At 60.8% G+C, this 1,623-nt stretch overlaps 1 protein-coding gene across 1 annotated transcript in view; it reads left to right on the top strand.

Annotated features, from left to right (window-relative positions):
• The first annotated feature begins 281 nt into the window (after window positions 1-281).
• Window positions 282-1,623, top strand: part of BYSL (bystin-like) — a 2,046-nt gene continuing 704 nt past the window's right edge. Inside the window, exons 1-4 of the mRNA XM_009072338.1 lie at window positions 282-416; window positions 522-655; window positions 790-950; window positions 1,189-1,291. Coding sequence (XP_009070586.1) covers window positions 300-416; window positions 522-655; window positions 790-950; window positions 1,189-1,291 — 515 coding nt within the window. The 5' untranslated portion in view covers window positions 282-299. The remainder of the gene's footprint in view (window positions 417-521; window positions 656-789; window positions 951-1,188; window positions 1,292-1,623) is intronic.

Genomic DNA, 1,623 nt, shown 5'->3' with positions numbered 1-1,623 from the left:
TCACCCCTGTCCCCTGTCTGTCCCCCAATCAGCCCTGTCCCCTGTCTGTTCCGTGTCTCCACTCAGCCCTGTCCTGTCTGTCCCTGTGTCCCCACTCGCCCCTGTCCCACGTCTGTCCCCATGTCCCCCACTCACCCCTGTCCCCTGTCCGTCCCCATGTCCCCACTCACCCCTGTCCCATGTCTGTCCCGTGTCCCCACTCACCCCTGTCCCCTGTCTGTCCCCCACTCAGCCCTGTCCCCTGTCTGTCCCCACTCACCCCGTCCCACGTCCCCAGGCGCACACTGGCTGACATCATCATGGAGAAGCTGACGGAGAAGCAGACGGAGGTGGAGTCGGCGCTGTCGGAGCTCTCGGGCTGCCCCATGCCCCAGCTGGACCCTCGAGTGCTGGAGGTGTACAAGGGTGTCAGGGAGGTGAGGCCACAGCACCTGAGCCCCAGGGTGAGGGAGGGGACAGCTCTCCTGGCTCTGTGGTCAGTGCCCACGCCTCACTCCTGGCCTGCGGCCGTGTCTTTTAAGGTGCTGTCCAAATACAGGAGTGGGAAGATCCCCAAGGCGTTTAAAATCATCCCTGCCTTGTCCAACTGGGAGCAGATCCTGTACATCACCGAGCCAGAGACGTGGACAGCTGCTGCCATGTACCAGGCCACCAGGTGAGGTCCTCCCTGGGAGATTCTGACATGGAATTTTTCTGCTCTTTCTTTCCCTGACTGGAATCAGACTTACAAAACACCAACCTGTCCCTGCTTCTTTCTCCACCCTTCCCTTCATGCTTTGCTGTCCCCAGGATATTTTCATCCAACCTGAAAGAGAGGATGGCCCAGAGATTCTACAACCTGGTGCTGCTGCCACGGATCCGGGACGACATCGCCGAGTACAAACGCCTCAACTTCCACCTGTACATGGCTCTGAAGAAGGCTCTGTTCAAACCTGCAGCCTGGTTCAAGGGTAGGGGCTCCCTGCAGGGCTGCTCAGCCCTCCCTCGGGGTCATGGCAGGGTCTGACCTGCCTGGGGTGTGATCTGGGGCTCGCTGGGGACCCTGTGGGGCTCATGGCAGGGCAGGAGGTGCTGTGACCCCTGTGACAGCTGCTGGAGGAGTGGTTATCTCCTGGGATCACATACATCCCAGGACAGGGTTCTGCCTGGGGATGAAGGCAGACAGGGCCTGACTCTTCCCCTCCCTAGGGATCCTCATCCCCCTGTGCGAGTCAGGCACCTGCACGCTGCGGGAAGCCATCATCATCGGCAGCATCCTCACCAAGTGCTCCATCCCCGTCCTGCACTCCAGGTGAGGCACTGGGGGCTGTGGGGGGCAGAGCTTCTCCTGCAGGGACACTGGGAGACGCCTGGGATGGATCCCTCAGCCTCTCCAGCCCCTCAGAAGTGTTGGAGGGTCACTGGAAATTGATTCAGGGCTCAGCTTTGTGTCCAGGTTCTTCATGCCCTGTGGCTCCAACCTGGCCTGCCCTCACCTTGCTGCTCCCTCTGTCCCTCTGCTCCCTCCTTGTTCCTGATGTCTCCAAACCCCCTGACCCCTCTGCTCCCTCTTTGTTCCTGATGTCTCCAAACCCCCTGACCCCTGTGCTCCCTCTTTGCTCCCGATGTCTCCAAACCCCCTGA

The sequence above is a fragment of the Acanthisitta chloris genome, unplaced genomic scaffold (assembly GCF_000695815.1).
Source record: "Acanthisitta chloris isolate BGI_N310 unplaced genomic scaffold, ASM69581v1 scaffold27973, whole genome shotgun sequence".
In the NCBI taxonomy this organism is placed as follows: Eukaryota; Metazoa; Chordata; class Aves; order Passeriformes; family Acanthisittidae; genus Acanthisitta; species Acanthisitta chloris.
The sequence above is the reverse complement of the archived record's forward strand: the minus strand, read 5'-3'. Positions and strand labels throughout refer to the sequence as shown.